This window comes from Gobio gobio (genome assembly GCF_949357685.1).
Source record: "Gobio gobio genome assembly, chromosome: 13".
Lineage (NCBI taxonomy): Eukaryota > Metazoa > Chordata > Actinopteri > Cypriniformes > Gobionidae > Gobio > Gobio gobio.
Window position 1 is genome coordinate 14,141,001 of NC_137106.1, and position 18,654 is coordinate 14,159,654.

General features: G+C 43.8%; 2 protein-coding genes across 2 annotated transcripts in view; both read left to right on the plus strand.

The window, feature by feature from the left end:
• The window catches only part of LOC307136650 (procathepsin L-like), a 1,021,532-nt gene that overhangs the window by 208,362 nt on the left and 794,516 nt on the right, over nucleotides 1-18,654 (plus strand). The window lies entirely within an intron of this gene.
• pacrg (PARK2 co-regulated) overlaps nucleotides 1-18,654 on the plus strand; it is a gene marked incomplete at both ends in the record, with an annotated part of 159,981 nt that overhangs the window by 86,165 nt on the left and 55,162 nt on the right. The window contains 2 exons of the mRNA XM_079832899.1: nucleotides 1,666-1,837; nucleotides 18,405-18,554. Of these exons, the coding sequence (XP_079689025.1) occupies nucleotides 1,666-1,837; nucleotides 18,405-18,554 (322 nt within the window). The remainder of the gene's footprint in view (nucleotides 1-1,665; nucleotides 1,838-18,404; nucleotides 18,555-18,654) is intronic.

Genomic DNA, 18,654 nt, shown 5'->3' on the forward strand with positions numbered 1-18,654 from the left:
GCTGTATGTGCATTCATGTAAAACAGCCTTTTAAACTTCCTTAGAGATCTGCTCACACATACATGTTTGTTTTTCTATCATGGCAGTAACTTTGAGTGCTATTGTCTTCATACTAAGTAAATTATATGCCCTAATCTTAAACCTAACCCTCACAGTAACCCTTCTGCATGTTCAGATTTTCATTAATACACAATTCAGTAAAGCCATTGCTCCTTCCTGGTCCCCACAATATTGGTATTTTAATATAAATGAGGGTATAATGAGGGTTAGGTTTCCCATGTTGGGAAATTTAGTCCTCAGAATGTAGGCAAAAGCTGATCCACCCACATATTCCAGTGATTAATGCTACAGGCAGAGATTGTGTCCCACAGACATCACCTCAGTGATGCGAGGCATCTGTCTGTGGTTAGCTGCATGCGTCTCCTCTTGCTTTTCATGTTCTGAACCCCAGCTATGCCTGTGTGTGTATCATCTCTCTATCAGCAAACCGCACATATTTGCTATTGTACTTGAGTTTTGCTGTATGACTCACCATGATGACCTTGGCCAAGTCAGAAAAGGTCATGGTTAGCCAGTAAATTGGCTCTAATCAATCAGCCCTCTTGCTAAGCTTATATATATATATAATAGATATGCATCTTTAACATATACTTCTCTAATATAATAGATAAAGGTAAATTATTTGTAAATTTTTTTAAGAATTTTTTTTTAAAACTATTTTTACTAGAAAAAAAAAAACAGACAAAATACTGATTTAAAAAATTGTTACAGTGTTAACAAAACATTATCAAACCTACTGACAGGCCGTGTGTCCACCAAAGCATTTTTTCACGCGTCTGGCTGGCGTATCCAATTGTTTTCTATGGGAGCGCTGCGTTTTTCCCTCATCATTGTCACTTTTCACCCAGCAGTCCAATCACAGTTGAGGAGGGGCGGGACAAATACAACACCGACCATCCGCCACATTCTGCGTGTACAACTTCAACAGATAAAAACAACATGCATAATAACTGAACAAAATAATTTAAAACAAGAGCCAGCGTAAATACTTTACATATTATCTGCATTTTATATAGAATCAATACAAAAACAAACTATCTGTGAAATGAGATACTGGTAACACTTCCAAAGAGTCACGAAAAAAAACGCTGTGCTGCCAAAACACTCTCAAGCGCCCACAGCAAGGCGTTTTCAGCAGAGCGCCTAGCGTTTTCAGCCGGCTAAAAACGCTTTGGTGGACACACAGTCTTATGGTCACTGGAAGAAAAGAAAGAAAAAGGCAGCAGTGTGTGTGATTGTATGTCAAATACTCAAGGACAGGAAACAGGCCTTGTCTATTCACGTCTGTTTCCATGCTCATAACCCAAGGAGAACAGGTGCAAACGTGTGATCCAACAGGAAGTCACATGTGTGAGTTTTCTAAAGCCCCTGAACAGCTGTCCCCCCAGTCTCCCCTCCAGAATGTGTGCCGGCATGCTTGGAGGCACTAAAACAGGGGCTGGTCTTTATGTGGCTTGAAGCTTGTGAGTGTTTGAGGCTAATATAAGGACAGACGCAAAGAGGGGTTATTTAAAAACACACAAACCCTTTGGCCTTCCATGGCTTACAGATGTACTTAGAATAACACAGATCCTGAATGTGTGTGTGTGTGTGTGTTTTAAACAGGTGGAGATTGAAAAACTGGACTACCATCACTACCTCCCCCTTTACTTTGATGGTCTGTGCGAGACAGTTCACCCCTATGAGTTCTTCGCTCGACAGGGCATCCATGACATGCTGGAGCACGGTGGCAGTAAGGTCCTGCCTGTTATTCCACAGCTCATCATACCCATCAAGAGTGAGTGCCATGAAGATGAGACCTGCTCCTTGCAGCTCTTCCTTTCTAAAGTACTATAATTCCTGTCCAAAGTAACTCTTTTTTTTTTTTGATAATCTTTATTTAGACACAAAATCATTCAGTGGTGGTCAATCTGTCCCTTGTACAGAGTATGCACTTCATCTGCATTAGAAACCATACAGCTTGGAAGCAAGAAAAACTAAAAATAACATTAAAAGTAATACAAAATAATATATATGTACAGATGAGGCATAACATTATGATCCTAATAGGGATGCAACAATACTGTTAGTCCACGGTTCAATACATACCTCAGTTTTTAACCACGGTTTTCGGTTCGGTTCTGATGGCTTGTCACATAAATGTTTTGTTTTTTCTATTCTTAGACGACAGGAACAGCAAGAGGTTAAGGAGAAAAAAAGACTATTTATTATTGCAATACTCTTTCTTTATTTTACTTAAAAGAATTGAAAAACCTACCTTAAACTTAAAACTTTACTTTAAAAACCCCTTGTATTCCTAGTTTATTGTATTATATAAAAAAACAAAACATTAATATATATATATATATATATATGGCTTTCCTGTAGCTCAAACAGTAGAGCATGGCGCTAGCAACACCAAGGTCATGGGTTCGATTCCCAGGGAAAGCAAGAATTGACTAAATGTAAAATGTGTACCTTGAATGCAGTGTAAGTCGCTTTGGATAAAAGCGTCTGCCAAATGCGTAAATGTAAATGTAAAGATTTACACTGGAAGCTCAGAGCTGTACAGCAGCATTAAAGTATGAAATTGAATGAATGAATGTAAAAATAAAACATAGACTTCACTATAAAATATACACTGATTCTTAGCTACTGTATTAGTTTTTCAGTCAAGAGCAGTGAGTGATTTTCTCTTTGTCTTTTGTTGTTGTATTAACAGTAAAGGGATAGTTCATTCAAAAATGAAAATTCTGTGATCGAGAAATGAATACAGGTTTGAAACTATATGAGAGTGTGTAAAGGTGAACTGTCCCTTTAAGGACCGCGTGTTCACTACTGCGCTGTTGTCAATTTAAGACCTGCGTGCATCTAATATACAGACACACACGATTTTACTTTCATTTTAGACATAACCGACTGTGTTTATGTTAACCTTGTGTGTATTTGACAGTATTAGCGCAGTAAGACGCCTATTTAGTCCTGTAATCACGTGTTTGACAGGCGTTTAGTGCGCGCGCTCGGAAAAAGCATGTTAAAACCGTGCACGCGAACGAAACCGGCAAGGCTTTAAAACGCATGTAAATAATGAACTTTCGTAATTGTGAATAACTATAGTGTTCCGTGAGTATAACTCTACCACTAACGTGTGATGTGAATGTATGTCGCGTTGTTCAGTATTGGGATGGAGGCAAATTATAGAATTTGTAGAAAAATAATTAATTAAATGCAAAACCGAGAAAACTGCAATTCACAAGCGCGTATTGAACCGTGAATGCCGTACCGAACGGTTCAATATTATATTGAGAATTGTAGCATCCCTAGATCCTAATATTGTGTTGGTCCTCTTTTGCTTCCAAAACAGCCCTGATCCGTTGAGGCATGGACTCCACTAGACCCCTGAAGGTGTACTATGTTATCTGGCACCAAGATGTTAGCAGCAGATCCTTTAAGTCCTGTAAGTTGTGAGGTGGGGCCTCCATGGATCGGACTTGGTTGTTCTTTACATCCTACAGATGCTCGATTGGATTGAGATCTGGGGAATTTGCAGGGCCTGATTAACAATTTCCTGTGCCCTGGGCAACAAGACTCAAGGGCCCCCCCTGCCCTTGCCCCAAAGCAACAATCGCAAAGTCGATATCACCAAGAGCATATAGCCTATACTTCTATACTAACAAATCAGGCTTCTGCAATGCTCGGTGGAGAAGTATGTAATAGCCTCAGCATCAAGTGCATTCAAGAGAGATGCACAAATGTTTAACATAACTTTTTACAATGAATCTTTCACAGAACTTGGTGGCTACAGAGTAATTATTAAATGTTTCAATATAGCCAATCAATTATCTTTTGACTGCAACAGTGAAATAAAGCAGACAGCTAGGGAAGCCTTAAAGGTCCTGTTCCTCGTGATCCCATTTTTCAAACTTTAGTTAGTGTGTAATGTTGCTGTAAGAGCATAAATAATACCTGTAAAATTATAAAGCTCAAAGTTCAATGCCAAGCAATATATTTTATTTAACAGAAGTTCCCTTTCAAAGCCTACAGCGAACGGCCGGTTTGGACTACATCCCTGTACATCCTGCTTTAATGACGTCAGTAGAACAGTTTGTTGACTAACCTCAGCCAACAAGAATACGCAAAAAAGGGGGCGTGGTTTTGCGTTTGTTGTGTGTTTGTCGCCATGTCGTCGAGACCGGTCGAGGCGCTGTTATTTTCATCCCGGAGTCAAATCACCTTTGTTTGGCCTTCAGGGACGCTATTCTTTGAGCACATGCATCTCCCCGTTATGGTAAGAGGCGTGACCTTTCCGGGCAACGTGCGCGCTAAGCTGCTTTCGAATCACAACACGGGAACTGCTGGCACAATCAGAACTCGTTACGTATTTCTGAAGGAGGGACTTCATTGAATAAGGAAATCCTCAAGCCGTTTTTAGGACAGTGAAAACAGCGGTATACAGATCAGTAAATTGTGTGAAAAATACTGTGTTTTTTTTACACGCGAAACATGAACACATGTTATATTGCACACTGTAAACACAATCAAAGCTTCAAAAAAACTGGAAAAACGGGACCTTTAACTTAAAACCAGAGATTTTTTCTAAAATGCTACAATGTGAAATTGTGGCTATTTTTGGAATTATTTTTCAAAATGGCGACTAATTTCAATTCCTTTTCTCTTTTCTCGTTTTTTTTTTTTTGCGCTCTCGCTTAAATTTCAGACAGTCTTGCCAGATTGGGTCAACAATTTCCAGCCCAAAAGCTCACTAAAACCCGCCCAATTCAAGAAAAAAAAACTATGTGATATAATAATGTGATATAATTTTATTGCCATGTCAATCAAGGTTGGTTAGCACCATTTTATCTCCTCAAAACAAAATAATAATATCAAAATAAAATAAAAATAAATACATTTCCTTGGAAAACGGATCAAAACAGGGAAAATACATTCAAATACAGTCATGCATGACCAAAATGTCCAAGTGGAAACTATAAAAATCACGAAATTAACCGATGACTTTAACCCATGGAAAAACACATGCATCATTTTCAAATGTCAACAGTAAGAATAAACTAATTTAAGTACAACCCCAAATCAGAAAAAGTTGGGACAGTATGGAAAACGCAAATAATAAAAAAAAGAAGTGATTTCTAAATTTACTTTGACTTGTATTTCATTGCAGACAATATGAACAAAAAATATTTCATGTTTTGTCTGGTCAACTTCATGTCATTTGTAAATATGCATCCTTTCCTGTCATTCAGACCTGCAACACATTTAAAAAAAAGTTGGGACAGGAGCAATTTAGGGCTAGTAATGAGGTAAAATGGTTAAATAATGATGTGATTTGAAACAGGTGATGTCAACAGGTGATTGTAATTATGATTTGGTACAAAAGCAGCATCCAAGAAAGGTCTAATCCTTTAGGAGCCACAGGTGTCGTGGAAAAAAAGAAACGTTAATAATTATCATGGTGAAGCTGGAATTGAAAAACACAAGCAAAGTGACTTTAAAAGCTTTTATTCTTGCCAAGAAGGTCAATTCGGACATGCAGGTTGTGCAGTCAGAAAAGACAAATTGGAAGCCTCACACTTGTTCTTTCATACTCTCATTTCAGTGGGTGAGGACTTCTAATCAATAACACAATAACAAACTCCTTAGTTGGTGTTACCTGCAGCTTTCCCACCTTGAAGTTTCCGAGAAATTGTTCAAGGCTACAGACAACAAACACTATTTCTATTGAGAAGAGTATCAATGTTTTAACAAACAAGAATGTGTTTACTGCATAAAACTAGAATTCCCATTATATTTAACAAAAACGTCTTTATATGAGTTTAATATCAAAAGCACCTTAAATGGTTTGATATAGTTTATGTTCAAAATTTCCAAGCCTTCGCTCCCCACGTGCATCAATGAGCATTGGCCGCCAATTACCTTGTTGCCGGTTCACCACTTTTCCTTCCTATGTTATGCCTGTTCGGTGTATAAATAAAATATATATACACACTACATAAATCTGGTTTATAAAATGGTGCTAAGAAGCAAAAGTTGAAATGCTGAAAACACATATTACAGCTTGAGTTTGGCCAAAGGTGTCACGGGTTATTCCAATGAAGATGAAGATGAATACAAAAATCAAAAGGGTGTTGTTTTTTTTGTTTTGTTTTTTTTAGAACTCAAAAGATAATCCAACAGCATATCAGTGTGGTAAAACACAAGTAACACCAGACAACTTATGCTGCGTTCCAGGCAGGTTTTTGAGTCCGTAAGTTACAACTTCAAACCACGACTCAAGACTTTGGCAAAGTCACGCCAAACTGCCTGAGCCCAAGGAATTGTGGTAGCTAGATAGATGTAAACAAAGCATGGCGGACCGTACAGAGCTTATGCTAATTTACAATCATTTCTATCGCCAAAGGTGCTTACTTGCTTATTTGATGGAAACGGAGGAGAAAAAAATGGCGCAGACGGCAAGCGAAGCTGTTATACCTTTTATTTAATGTTATTTGTATATTTGTTTCATAAACACCGCTTCCGTATGGGGCTGTTATTGTTGTTTCACGGGCTATGTGACTTTAGTGCACTTTCACGGGTAGAAGGTTGGAAAAACCCGGGTTACGGGTTGCCTGGAAGGCGGCATAAGGAGTGCACTGAGCATAACTAAATACAAAGGTAAATGAGGGACAAATATAAACACCTGAGCAGATCAAATAAAGCACCATGACAACTGATAAGTGGCGGGAAACTGAATAAAGGAACACGTGACTGAAAATAACAAACTAAAAGTCCATTAAAATGAAATTAACCCTACAGAAGTGTGACAAAAGGCATGTGAAGGACTTGACAATTTAAAGGAGAATCCAGTGTGATGAGAGCAATATTGGCCATTAATGCTTTATTGTTAAAGGATTAGTTCACTTTAAAAATCAAAATGACCCCATGATTTACTCACCCTCAAGGTGTAGGATATGACTTTCTTCTTTCTGATGAACACAGAGTTATATAATACATATCCTGAAACTTCCAAGCTTTATAATGGCAGTGATGGGGTCCATTGAGTTTGAAGCTCAAAAAACATGCATCCATCCATAATAAACATACTCCACACGGCTCTGGGGGGTTAATAAATTCCTTCTGAAGTGAATCAATGGGTTTTTGTAAGAAAAATATCCATATTTAAAACTTTATAAAGTTTTATTCAACTTATGCAGAAAATGAGCTTTTTTGAGCTTCAAACTCAATGCACCCCGTCACTGCCATTATAAAGCTTGGAAGTGTCAGGATATTTATTAATATAAATATTGTGTTCTTTAGATTGTGTTCTCTGATTAGAAAGAAGAAAGTCATATACACCTAGGATGGCTTGAAGATGAGAAAATTAAATGAAAAAAATGTTCATTAATGAAAGTAATTTTCATTTTTAAAGTTTTATTATTTTTTACAGTTTTTCTCAGTCGCTTTGGTACATTTCTCAGATCAGAATTGAAATTCTCAAAACTACCTGTACAATCTTCACATCATTGTGTCACTTGTGCACATCAAAAAAGCAGTTTCTCATTTCTTTGAACAAGTTGCAAATGCTTTGGTACATCCATGCAAATGATTATGTACAATTCTCTGCTGTTTCCTACATTATCAATTGCTTACGTCATGTTGATCAAAATGTATTATAATGGGTCTCTGTTGAATAGTCTCACCCCCCACAACATTTAGCCATTTGTTCATAGCATAAGTCTTTACATGCAAAATGGTTGAACAAGTTGTCATAATATGTCAAGCATATTTCTATACATTTCCATTAGACGTTCACATTTCTACTTTTGTTTGTTTTTTTTTTTTTTCTTTGTGCTATGCAGTGCTGTCTTTTCCTTTCTGTATCGCAATGACATGGTCTGTCAACAAATTACAGTACAAACAGTAAAAGCGTAAATGTGAATCTTGTCCAGTCTCTTGCAATCAAACTCCCACATACACTAAGGTGTAACCTACAATTTACAATAATTGTCATCAAAACTTTAGCCATATTTACATCAGAACATCCCTCCAGTGTACACGGTTATATTGACAACATGACTAAGCAATTTGACCGTCTTATCCGTACACAATGACACAAGGACTTGTCATTCTGATGGCACTGACATGTTCATTGACACAGATATTTACTTTTGAGAGATGAACTAAGGATTTTGTGCAAGAGACTGGCTTTTGCAGGTAATCCATGGTGTTTTGCTATTTGTACGAATTGTTTTGAGAAATGCACTTACTATTTTGCAAATGTCGAGGATGATCCGAGAAATGTACCAAAGCGACTGAGAAAAACTGTAATATATATATATATTGCAAAAAAAAAGTAAATAATAATCCTTTTAAGTTAATATAATTCAAAATTTTAAAGCATCTGTAATTCTATATGCTGTTTACAATGTCAATTTGTATTGGTTTATTGGTCACAGTACACTAACAAAATAAGTTTTTGTTTGCAATAGGCTCTGAAAAACTTTGGATACACTAGGAAATCATGGATAGTAGAGGGAATGGATTAGGCAAATTTGCACAAAAAACAAACAAAAAAACCCAACCTTACACATACAGCAAAGGTCACACTGAAGAGAATGAAAAGGTCAATGTCCAATCAAAGCCCAGAATCAAAATAATAAATGAGCTCTTGTCAGATGATTGAATGAAACAATCCATAGATAGATAGATAGATAGATAGATAGATAGATAGATAGATAGATAGATAGATAGATAGATAGATAGATAGATAGATAGATAGATAGATAGATAGATAGATAGATAGATAGATAGATAGATAGATAGATAGATAGATAGATAGATAGATAGATAGATAGATAGATAGATAGATAGATAGATAGATAGATAGATAAGATGAGAACCGTTTTTTCCCTCTCTCACAGGAATGACTTCAGATATGTTTGTATCAGGAGTTAAACTAACACAATTACTGAAGTGTCTAAATGTCATGCTCCTGTGGTATTTAGAGAAGGAAAAGGTATATTATGTTGTTCATTTTTAGAGCCTAATATGAAGAAGGAATTAATGGTTTCTTTATTTAGAGAGATTTAGAAACAGATCTTCACTCCTCCAGACGCGTCACACATCATGAATTATTGAACACTCCTTCGGTGCAAATGTCACACCGCTGGAAAACAGTTTGCCGTGTTTGTTTGTTAATTAGTATTTTATAGCGCGCTGTTCAGACATAGGAGAGCAGGAAGTAAATGGAAATGATTGTTAAAGTGCAGCACACAGCTGCCACACGAAATAGATGTCTTTCTTCTGCGAAACACAAAAGTAGTTTTTTCCTACGTTCCACTGAAGAAAGAAAGTCATATAGGCTTGGCATGAAATGACATGAAGGTGTGTTGATGAATTCATTTTTGGGCGAAGTGTCCTTTTAACAGATTTTTATGTGACGATAAATGTAGAATGCTCCTAAAAACCTTGTTCAGACAGGCTTGAGATACATCATAACATCATGTCTAATGATCTAGAACAAATTCAAGTGAGCTAGTTCTAAGATAAGACATAACAAACATAGATTTAAAGACTACACAAGCTTCTTTTTAATTAGAAATCAAATCAGAAATAGAAAAATGTATATTTATGAATTAAAGGGGTCATGAACTGCTTTTTTGTTTTATTTTATAATGTTCTCTGAGGTCCACTTATAATGTTATCAAGATTTGTATATCTAAAAACATCCTAATTTAGATTAGGCTATTTTTCTATAATGTTTTTCAACCTTGGAAGTAAACGCCCGCTGCTATGATTGGGTAACAGTTTTGCATATTAAAACATTTTCAATTTTGAAAACTTCCGATGTTGAAGAATATCTCCTTACAGTTGAAACATTTGTCAACAACGAGAAACATTTATGCGTATTACATATGCTTTATAAGTCTTGGTTGTGGAAAATAAAGTTCAAGTACTTGGAGTTACCACAGTTATAATTGCCAAAGGATGACTTACAATGTTTTGTGTAAAGGAATTATGATGTACCATCGTTTGACACATTGTTGTTCTTATAGGCTATTTATCCTTCATCCTTTTCGATAAATTGAAAAACGTATACATTGTAATTTGCAGTGTCGTGTTTGAAATCAAATGAAACGTGATGTAATGTCTTATGACAAAACAGAAGCTTTTAATCACAGTGAATGGCTATAATAAATATAACAAATTTGTTATAAATAACAAAAGCAGCATTCTCTACATGCTTTCTTATCTGATAATCCAGCACATTAACCCCATAAACGCGGAAGCAAAGGAAAGAACAGCTAATCACTACTATTCATTGACTGTGGCACTACAGTATAAATACTCAACATATCAAACGATCTGTAACAGACAAGGCAATAGTGATACATGGAAAACAAGTTTTTACTCACTTGTGACATATAGGAACACGCCGACTTTTTGGGTCTTTAGCTTCTTCACCGTATCCCCCAGAGTTAGATAAGTCCATACATACCATTCTCATCTCCGTGTGTGCCATAACTCTGTCTGACGCATCCACCGCTAGCTTAGCTTAGCACAAAGACTGGAGGTAAATGGCTCCAGCTAGCCTACCGCTCAATACCATGAGTGCAGACAAAAATACCTCAATACTGATACTGAATCAATACCATGGCAAAAAACTGTAAAAGTAATTTAATAAAATGACAGAACTTACTTTTCATTGTTTTATCATTGTTTTAGGGTTAAAAAACCCTAAAAACTCACTTGGCCGGCATGTTCCTGCCCTGCCCTGCTTCACACAGAATATAAGGTCCGGCCCTTTAAGAGCTGCATGGACTGAATTCATTGTAACACCCAAATTCTGCACACGTTCACTAAAGACATATCCGACTGCGTTTACTCGAATACTCGCCAGGACGTGCATTTTTACATATTTTTTACCATTCAAACCCAATAATCCGCAAAACTGGTGTCGCAATCTGTCTGAAAGAAAGATGTGTGCGCTTCAGGTCAGATTCACCTCCCGACCGCGCCGCACTTTTCTGTTTACCTCCTTTTTCCTGAGCTGCGCGTATATATTTGACTGTTCTGCCTCCATTGTTAAAGCTACACTGTGTGATATTTACCCCCATCTAGCGGTCAAAAGGTATATGACCATCCAGTGAATATTAGTTTCTGTTCCTCTCAATTCCGATTTCGTTTTAACTGGCCGATTTAGTACAAGATTAACATGGCTTCCAGTTCGACCTCTTCCACATTCGACACGGTGCCATCGAGTGTTAAAACGCGAAAGGCGAAGCTTGAATTTACGGGTATGTCCCTCTTTGGCTAATGGACTTTCAAGATGGAGGGGCAACATGGCGAACGGAATTCGAACCCCTCACCCGTATGTATTTTCAATGGCATATTATAAACTTACGAGAATACTTTATTACTTGAAAGAAGTAAATATACATTAATGAGCACATATATTTTTGAAAGAATTAAGTGTTTTTAGCTAAGAATAAACTAAAAAAGTTACACAGTGTAGCTTTAAGTGAATGGTGGAAGCAGAGCTCACACACACGTCCTCACTCCTGCAGTCACACATCGCAAATTAAGAAATACTGCTCTTATTAGAGTGCTGTCATTTTTAAAGTACCGGTATACAATTTCATATCGTACCCAACTTACCCAGTCGACAACATTTTTTTGACGTCGACTAATTAACAGCGTCGACGCAGTCGATTGTTTCGACCAATCGCGACATGCCTATAATCCTTTGTTTAGCATCTCTCTCGCATTTACTACTATATGAAGTTTTATTAACAAAGTTCAGGAGGAAGACCTTCAAATGATCTATAGTATATACATATATACTGTATAGTACTCTGGGTTTGGGCCAAATTCCAACCTCGGAGACCTCCCCTTGGACAGCACGACAAATATGCATGTTCCCTTTCGTTCAGTCACTACGACGTAACGTTAGTGACTAACGAATGGGGGTTTCGCTTAGAAGCCTATCATCTTCGAGCTTAGAGAAAACGCCCAATGGCGTGCCAATGCCATGGGCATGCGGAATTTGCATACGTGACTCCGAGTATATAAGGAAGTACGTGGCAATATCGCATTATGTTCTGCTTTCGGAGCCAAGGGTACCTACCTCTTCACTCCTACAGTCTTCTGAGACTCTGTCAGCTTCTTTGAGATGAGCAGCTTTCCAGTCGGTGTTGGTGTTACGGCGCGTTCCAGTGATCGCATACTTCCTGCCTGCTGATCTGCGCAGTGGTCCGTTTGACAGCTGGTGTGCGTTTCCCTGGGCGCTTCGGCATCGACTGCGAAGTTTCCTCTCACAAAAGAGCTTGCACGTGGCACGTCCTTTTCAGGATGTCTCGCCCGTGCACTTCTGGGTGCGGTAGATTTCTCTCGCCTTCTGATGGGCACGAGCGCTGTGTGACGTGTTTGGGCTTTCAGCACGCTCAGGCAGCGCTCGTGGATGATTCATGTTCTCACTGCGGGAACATGATCATCTCAGTGTTACGGTCGAGACTCCGTGACCTCCGCGCTGATGCCGGAGCGAGAGTTCCCTCTGCCACACCCCAATCAGGGTGACCTGAGGGTGACGGTGTGGAATAAAGCTCCGACGCTCGTGCCTCGGCCCACACCCCCCTCTCATACACTTGACCCACCCCGTGTTCAAGCGTCTACATCGGGGCCAGCTCCTACTGTTCCAACTGTGGCGTTTGGTGCGGCGGAAGACGAGGAAATGTCTATCGCCGCATCACAAGGTGGGCTGGAGTCATCTGAGGATGATGACTCGGCTGTGCTGCCACCTTCGGGTGCGCCAGCATTGCCCGAGTCGGACCCAGAATTGACAGCCATGCTCTCTCGGGCCGCCACGACGCTTGGGTTGGAGTGGAACCCTCCGCCCCGACCTGAACGCTCGCGGCTGGATGATTGGTTTTTGGGGGCGGCGCGTCCGGACACTCGTCCGGCCACCCCTCCAATACCTTTCTTTCCCGAGGTGCATGAAGAGATCGCGCGGTCCTGGAAGAACCCGTTGTCTTCCCGCGACCGTTTGGCGAGCTCTTCCGCCTTCTCTGCCCTTGATGGAGCCGCGGCTAAAGGGTACACTGGGGTTCCCCCAGTCGAACGCTCTGTTGCTGTAGGTTTTCGTCGTCCCTGGCGGCGAAGACCTATAGAGCTGCGGGGCAGGCCGCCGCTTCGCTGCATGCCATGGCAACCCTCCAGGCTTACCAAGCCCAGTTGCTGTGCGACATGCACGAGGGTAGAGCTGATCCAGGACTCAGCAATGAGTTGCGTGCCGCCACCGACCTCGCTCTCCGGGCGACGAAGGTGACCGCACGCTCCCTGGGTCAGGTGACCACTACCGTGGTCCAGGAGAGACACCTATGGCTCACCCTGGCCGATATGCGGGACGGCGAGCGAACCTGGTTCCTCGACGCACCCATATCCCAGGATGGGCTATTCGGCGGGGCGGTCGAGAGCTTCGCCCAACAGTTCTCGGCCGCTCAGAAGCAGACTGAGGCGATAAAACATATCCTGCCCCGGTGGTCAGCTGCTGCCTCCACACCACCGCCTGCACAGGTGCCTCAGTCTGCTCGCCGCCGAGGGCGCCCTCCCGCGGCTCCCTCAACCTCTGCGCCACCCAAGCAGCAGCCTCCACCCGGGCCGCGCAGAGGTAGCCGCAGGAAGGCGTCCCAGTCCGCTCCAGCCCCGCAGCCCGCGAAGAAACGCCAGGCTAAGTGGCGCTCCTGATGCGGACAGCTCAGGGATGGGCAGTTCTTTCCAGGAGACGGCAGCAGGGCCGCTCCTTCCCCCGGTGGAGGGCCGGGGGAGAATCTTTTGTTCAGCTGCTGGCCCCCGGGTCAGCAGCACCCTAATGTGGTTAAAGAAAGAACTGACAATCCCATCCCTGAGCACCCAGAGATCGGTGATGACAGTGCGCGCCACCCCCGGGTCCCGCCACTCGCATCCCTCTCTGTCGCCAGCCTCCTTTCAGAGCAGACCCCAGTGGAACGTGCGTCCTTCCCTGGTCTCCTCTGTCAGGACGTAGCCGTTAACCGTGCCCCCACACCGGGACGCCCTACAGCCTCCCATGTCCGGGCCGGTAACGCTGCCTCGCTGCCCCACCCTGGGTACGTCGACCGTCCATATGACCCCGTTGGTGCAGTTTCTGGAAGCCTGGCTTCAGCTTCCAGGGCTGTCCCACTGGGTCGCGTGGACCGTCAGGCGCGGCTACGCGATTCAGTTCGTGCAGGCTCCTCCCCACTTCAGGGGAGTCCGCTATACCGTGACCGGGGCCCATGCCCCCGTCATGCGTGCGGAGATTGCCACCCTGCTGGCGAAGGGTGCGATCAAGCCTGTCCCTCCAGCCGAGATGGAGTCGGGGTTCTACAGCCCCTACTTCATTGTACCCAAGAAAACCGGTGGGTTACGGCCAATCCTGGACCTTCGCATCTTGAACCGATCCCTTCACCGGCTTCCGTTCAAGATGTTGACTGCGAAACGCCTTTTCGAATGCGTTCGTCCTCACGATTGGTTTGCAGCGATCGACCTGAAGGACGCCTACTTTCATGTCTCCATCCTTCCTCGACACAGACCGTTCCTACGGTTTGCTTTTGAGGGGAGGGCATATCAGTACGCGGTCCTCCCATTCGGGCTATCTCTGTCCCCTCGCGTCTTTACGAAGATTGCCGAGGCAGCCCTTGCGCCCCTTTGGCAGCACGGGGTTCGCATCCTGAACTATCTCGACAACTGGCTCATACTGGGCCACTCTCGGGAGCAGGTTTGCGGACACAGAGATCGGGTGCTCCAACACCTAGCCCGTCTGGGCCTTCGGGTCAACTGGGAGAAGAGCAAACTCTGCCCAGCGCAGAGGATCTCTTTTCTCTGTATGGACATCGACTCGGTAGCCATGTACGCGCAGCTTTCGAGCGAGCGCGCGCAGTCTCTGCTGACTTGCCTCCGTCAAATCGAGAGCAAGAGTGCGGTTCCACTGAAACTATTTCAGAGGCTCCTGGGGCATATGGCTTCTGCAGCCGCGGTAACGCCGCTCGGATTGCTACATATGAGACCGCTTCAGCATTGGCTTCGCGATCGAGTCCCGAGATGGGCATGGCAGTCTGGCACGCTCCAGGTCCAAGTGACTCGGCCCTGCCTACAGACGCTCACCCCGTGGTCGAACCTCAGTTTTCTACGGGCAGGTGTCCCCTTAGAACGAGTTTCCAGGCATGTTGTCGTATCGACGGATGCCTCTGCCACGGGGTGGGGTGCCATGTGCAATGGACAAGCAGCCGCGGGCTCCTGGACAGGACCCCAGCGCCTCCTGCATGTCAATTGCCTCGAGTTGCTGGCAGTACAGCCATCTCGTCCTATGGAGTCAGAAGCGCCTGAGGTCCCTTCGTGCTGTCCATATTCCAGGAGTCCTGAACCACGCAGCCGACGAGCTCTCGCGGTTTCAGCCTCTCCCGGGAGAATGGAGACTCCATCCCCAGACGGTCCAGCTGATTTGTGAACGGTTCGGCGACGCACAGGTAGATCTGTTTGCCTCCCACGACTCTTCCCACTGCAGCCTGTTTTATTCCCTGACCGAGGGCACGCTCTGCTCGGATGCACTGGCGCACAGCTGGCCGCGGGGCCTACGCAAATATGCGTTCCCCCCAGTGAGCCTACTCGCACAACTCCCGTGCAAGATCAGGGAGGACAAGGAGCAGGTCCTTTTGGTCGCCCCGTACTGGCACGGCCGGACCTGGTTCCCCGAACTCTTACTCCTTGCGACAGCCCCTCCCTGGCCTATTCCTCTTAGACCGGACCTCCTTACTCAGAGATGGGGCACCCTATGGCACCCGCGTCCCGACCTCTGGAACCTCCACGTGTGGCTCCTAGACGGGACGCGGCAGGTTTGAGTGGCCTACCACCTACGGTGGTCGCCACCATCACTTCCGCTAGGGCAGAGTCCACATGCGTTGAAGTGGAACCTCTTCGTCACCTGGTGCTCTTCCCGCCAAGAAGACCCCTGGAAATGCCCGATCGGGTCCATGCTTGAGTTCCTCCAAGAGGGGTTGGAGCGAAGGCTGTCTCCCTCCACCCTTAAAGTTTATGTGGCCGCTATATCTGCCCACCACGATCTCTTGGAGGACAAAAAGGTAAGTCAGCACAACCTGATCATCAGGTTCCTGAGGGGAGCCAGGAGACTCTTGGGACCTCTCAGTAGTTCTAAGTGCTCTGCAGAGGCCTCCCTTTGAGCCTTTGCGGTCGGTTGATATTAAGTTCCTGTCGATGAAGACGGCTCTGCTGACCGCATTGGCCTCTCTTAAGAGGGTCGGGGACCTGCAGGCATTTTCGGTTGACGAAGCGTGCCTGGAATTCGGGCCGGCTAACTCTCACGTGACCCTGAGACCCCGGCCTGGATATGTGCCCAAGGTTCTTACAACTCCCTTCAGAGACCAGGTAGTGAACCTGCAAGCGCTGCCTTTGGAGGAGGCAGACCCAGCCTTGGCATTGCTCTGTCCAGTACGCGCTCTCCGCGCCTATGTAGACATGACGCAGTGTTTCAGGACCTCAGACCAGCTCTTTGTCTGTTATGGTGGAGAGCGGAAGGGAAGTGCTCTCTCAAAGCAAAGGCTGTCTCACTGGATAGTGGACACCATTGTTTTGGCTTACCAGCAGCAAGGTCGACCATGTCCCCTTGGGGTTCGGGCTCACTCCACCCGGAGTGTCGCCTCCTCTTGGGCTCTAGCGCATGGCGCCTCGCTAACAGACATCTGCAGAGCTGCAGGCTGGGCGACACCTAACACATTCGCCAGATTCTACAATCTCCGAGTGGAGCCAGTGTCCGACTATGTACTCGCCCCCCCGAGGGGCCGGTAATGGACCAGGCTTTGTTGTCTTCGCTTGCTCGCCACTCCACTCCTCGGACTGGATACGTGCGATATTTTCCCTCAGGTGAGCTCCCAGAGAGCCCTGAGTTCCTCCAGCACTGCCTACGCCGATACCTGTGTGTCTGCCCTCTAAGCGAGCCCAGACCCTCGTCTCCGGCCAGGTGCTCCGTGTGCATGGTTCCCCTCCGGCGACCCCCACACGTGTATTTCACCGTAAGTCTCCGCAGCGAGCGGGTTTCTTCCCTTGGCGTGTCCCCCGCCAACCCTAGGGTTAAAAATCCACCTTCGGCTGGTACCCTAGAGATCTCCATATGCAGCCCCTAATCGGGTCATATGTGTCTCTTAAGTCCTCCCCACGGGTAGGCATCTTGGCATTCCCTCACTGGGATATGCTTCCCAGTGTACCTTGGTATCCTGTGTTAAGTGGGAGTCCTTCGTCCGTACTAGTCTTACGACAGGGTACTCGCACTTACGCAGGGCACTGGAAGACAGCTGAGTGGCGTGATTATATTTGGACCCCCATTCGTTAGTCACTAACGTTACGTCGTAGTGACTGAACGAAAGGGAACGTCTCGGTTACTGATGTAACCCTCGTTCCCTGAGGAGGGAACGGAGACGTAACGTCCCTTTGCCACGTCAGCTGTGCTACCTGGAACGCGGAGTTCAGTTTGGCTCCTCAAGCAGGTAACATAATGCGATATTACCACGTACTTCCTTATATACTCACGCAGTGAGGCGGAGTCACGTATGCAAATTCCGCATGCCCATGGCATTGGCACGCCATTGGGCGTTTTCTCTAAGCTCGAAGATGATAGGCTTCTAAGCGAAACCCCAATTCGTTAGTCACTAACGTTACGTCTCCGTTCCCTCCTCAGGGAACGAGGGTTACATCCGTAACCGAGACGTTCTTTGCTCTGATTGTTTGTAAGTTTGAACTTGTGAAAAATGACATGAGTGAATCAGTTGGCGAGGGTGAAGAGACAATGATTTAGAAGTATGCATTGATCTTCTGCTGTAGAGGCAGTCTTTCAGTCTTTCGTCGCACTATGGCGTAATAATGTGACAAAATACAAAACTAGTCTGAGCTTGGTTTCAATAATAGCTTTTTTTTTGGACCAATGAGAAAGTTTTGAGTTCTGAAACTTACAAGATATTTTTTTAGTACAATAACCTCTTATATGTCAAAAGATTAAGGAAAATGTGTGTTCAAATGACCCCCCTAAATTCAATACACTGTCATTATTTCCACTTACCACTGAACCACACGATTGTGGGATGGAGATGCAAATGAAGGCTTTTTAGAAGAATTGAATTAATACCTTTCATACAGAGCCTGTGAAGGAAGCATTTTTCAGGGTTTGGACAGTCTGAGAGCAAGAAAGTACAAATATAACACCTCAGTAAGGGTTATAACAAATGGCAAAGTTTTTCACACATTGTCAAAATATTCATGACCTCAAATCATTTTTAGACTTTTCTCTCTCTGTCTGTGTTTGTGTACAGATGCCCTTAACACGAGAAACAGGCAGATCATCTGCACCACACTGAAGATTCTGCAGCACCTGGTTGTATCAGCAGATATGGTGGGTGAGGCGCTGGTCCCGTACTACAGACAAATCTTACCCATCCTGAGAATCTTCAAGAACATGAACAGTAAGCAACTCATCCACCTCTACAACAAATTTGGGTTGTTATAAATAAAATTAATACTTAAAATAAATATTATAACTTTTATTCAACAAGAATGCATTGA